Source organism: Arachis hypogaea, chromosome 18, assembly GCF_003086295.3.
Source record: "Arachis hypogaea cultivar Tifrunner chromosome 18, arahy.Tifrunner.gnm2.J5K5, whole genome shotgun sequence".
Classification (NCBI taxonomy): Eukaryota; Viridiplantae; Streptophyta; class Magnoliopsida; order Fabales; family Fabaceae; genus Arachis; species Arachis hypogaea.
Genome location: NC_092053.1, coordinates 130,118,411 through 130,119,973, shown reverse-complemented (window position 1 = coordinate 130,119,973; position 1,563 = coordinate 130,118,411). Strand labels below are relative to the sequence as shown.

Genomic DNA, 1,563 nt, shown 5'->3' with positions numbered 1-1,563 from the left:
ATTTGAAGTTAATTTTATATAACAACAGTATAAAAAATTAATAAATACATTCAATGAGATTAATAAAAGTAACTATTTTTCTTATTTAAAAGATTAAATGTGATATGCTATTAATGAATAAAACTAAATTCATAACTATTAAAAGTTTAATATTTAAAATTTGAAAGTTTATCGTCAACGTTTGAAAAATTTTAATATTACAATTAAGGTCTACAAAATTTTTAATTCTACTTCTAATGTTAATGAAACATTATAGAATTATAAATTTTTGAAGATATTAGATATAAAATAAGAACTTTTCAAATGTAATAGATAATGTAAAAAAAAAATTATAAATATTAGATGTAAAAAATAAAATGATAAAAAAGGTGTGTTTCACCCTTTGTAATCTTAATTCTTAACTAATCTTTAAAGATAACGCGATCTGCTATAGCCATCAAAGTTTGTAACGCGTCTGGAGAAAATTTCCTTGCAAACAAAAATGGATCCCGACGCGTGCCATCATCTTGGTCACCATACTTGGGCCTATCTTTCCTCAAGGCCCAAATCAACTGAGGCCCAACCTCATTCTTCTCATATACTCGAGGGTGTCCATCCATACTCCTAGTCCAATCCACGTGGGTGAGCGTGGCATGCACGCACCCTTCTCTGTCCAACATATTCATAAGGGTAGGAAAGTAATTCTCTTCTGGGAAACACATCAACAAATGCAAGCATGGGAGTTTGAATTTTGACCAAATCTTCGTATCCGCCACGACCAGCATTGCATGCTTACGTGTCAATGACCAAAATTGGGACCCAGCTCGAAAGTCCTCGTACCTTACCTCCGGAAGCATCACATGTGGCCTATGCGTCGACCATCGGTAAAACGAGGCTAAACCTTGTGGAGCTATCTCGATGAAGCTTTTGTTTGAGTTTGCAAGCGCGTGGTATGTGAAGTGAAAAGAGTGTAGAGGAATGCATGAACCTGAGAGAAGTATGAACATGTAGTTGTCACGATCATCCACAAGGGCACTCGCAAGTAACCTACGCGCTGCTGCGGCGAGTGCGGGAGAGTGTCTAGCAGTATGTTTGGAAAAGATCAGGCGATCATGAAAAACACTCGAGTAGGGTGGCTTCCACTTGAACATGGTGGGATGACTGGGATCCACGTGGACGTAAATGGTGAAGTGTGTTTTTGGGGCGTTGTTAAAGAATGATTCCCATAAAGGTGCAAATGGAAGGGTTGATGTTGTGAGGAACATGAAAGCTAATTTTTTAGAATTAGTAGATGAAGAGTTTTGGTTGGCGCGTGAAGCCACTCGAAGCATCTCTTTTTCCATTTCATCGTTTTCATCGTCTTTATACTCTGTAAATTGAAGTGTGTTTGTGTTTGGTAAGCTATGAATGATACAGTTATTGCTGAAGTTTTTGGTGGTGATAGTGAATACAATGACCGAAAGTAAACAGAGAAGCAGTGCACATAAAAGACATCTCAGTGTGTTTGATGATAGCATTTTTAGGATTTGAAGTTTTAATACTCGTGAATTACTTTTGGTTTTGTTAATTGAGGGAGACATTTGA

General features: G+C 36.5%; 1 protein-coding gene across 1 annotated transcript; it reads right to left on the bottom strand.

Moving 5' to 3' along the window:
- Positions 1-401: 401 nt before the first annotated feature.
- LOC112770557 (glycosyltransferase BC10-like) lies at positions 402-1,322 on the bottom strand. Its single transcript, XM_025814896.1, has one exon. It carries the CDS (start codon positions 1,320-1,322, stop codon positions 402-404), a length of 921 nt encoding a protein of 306 aa, XP_025670681.1.
- Positions 1,323-1,563: the final 241 nt, after the last annotated feature.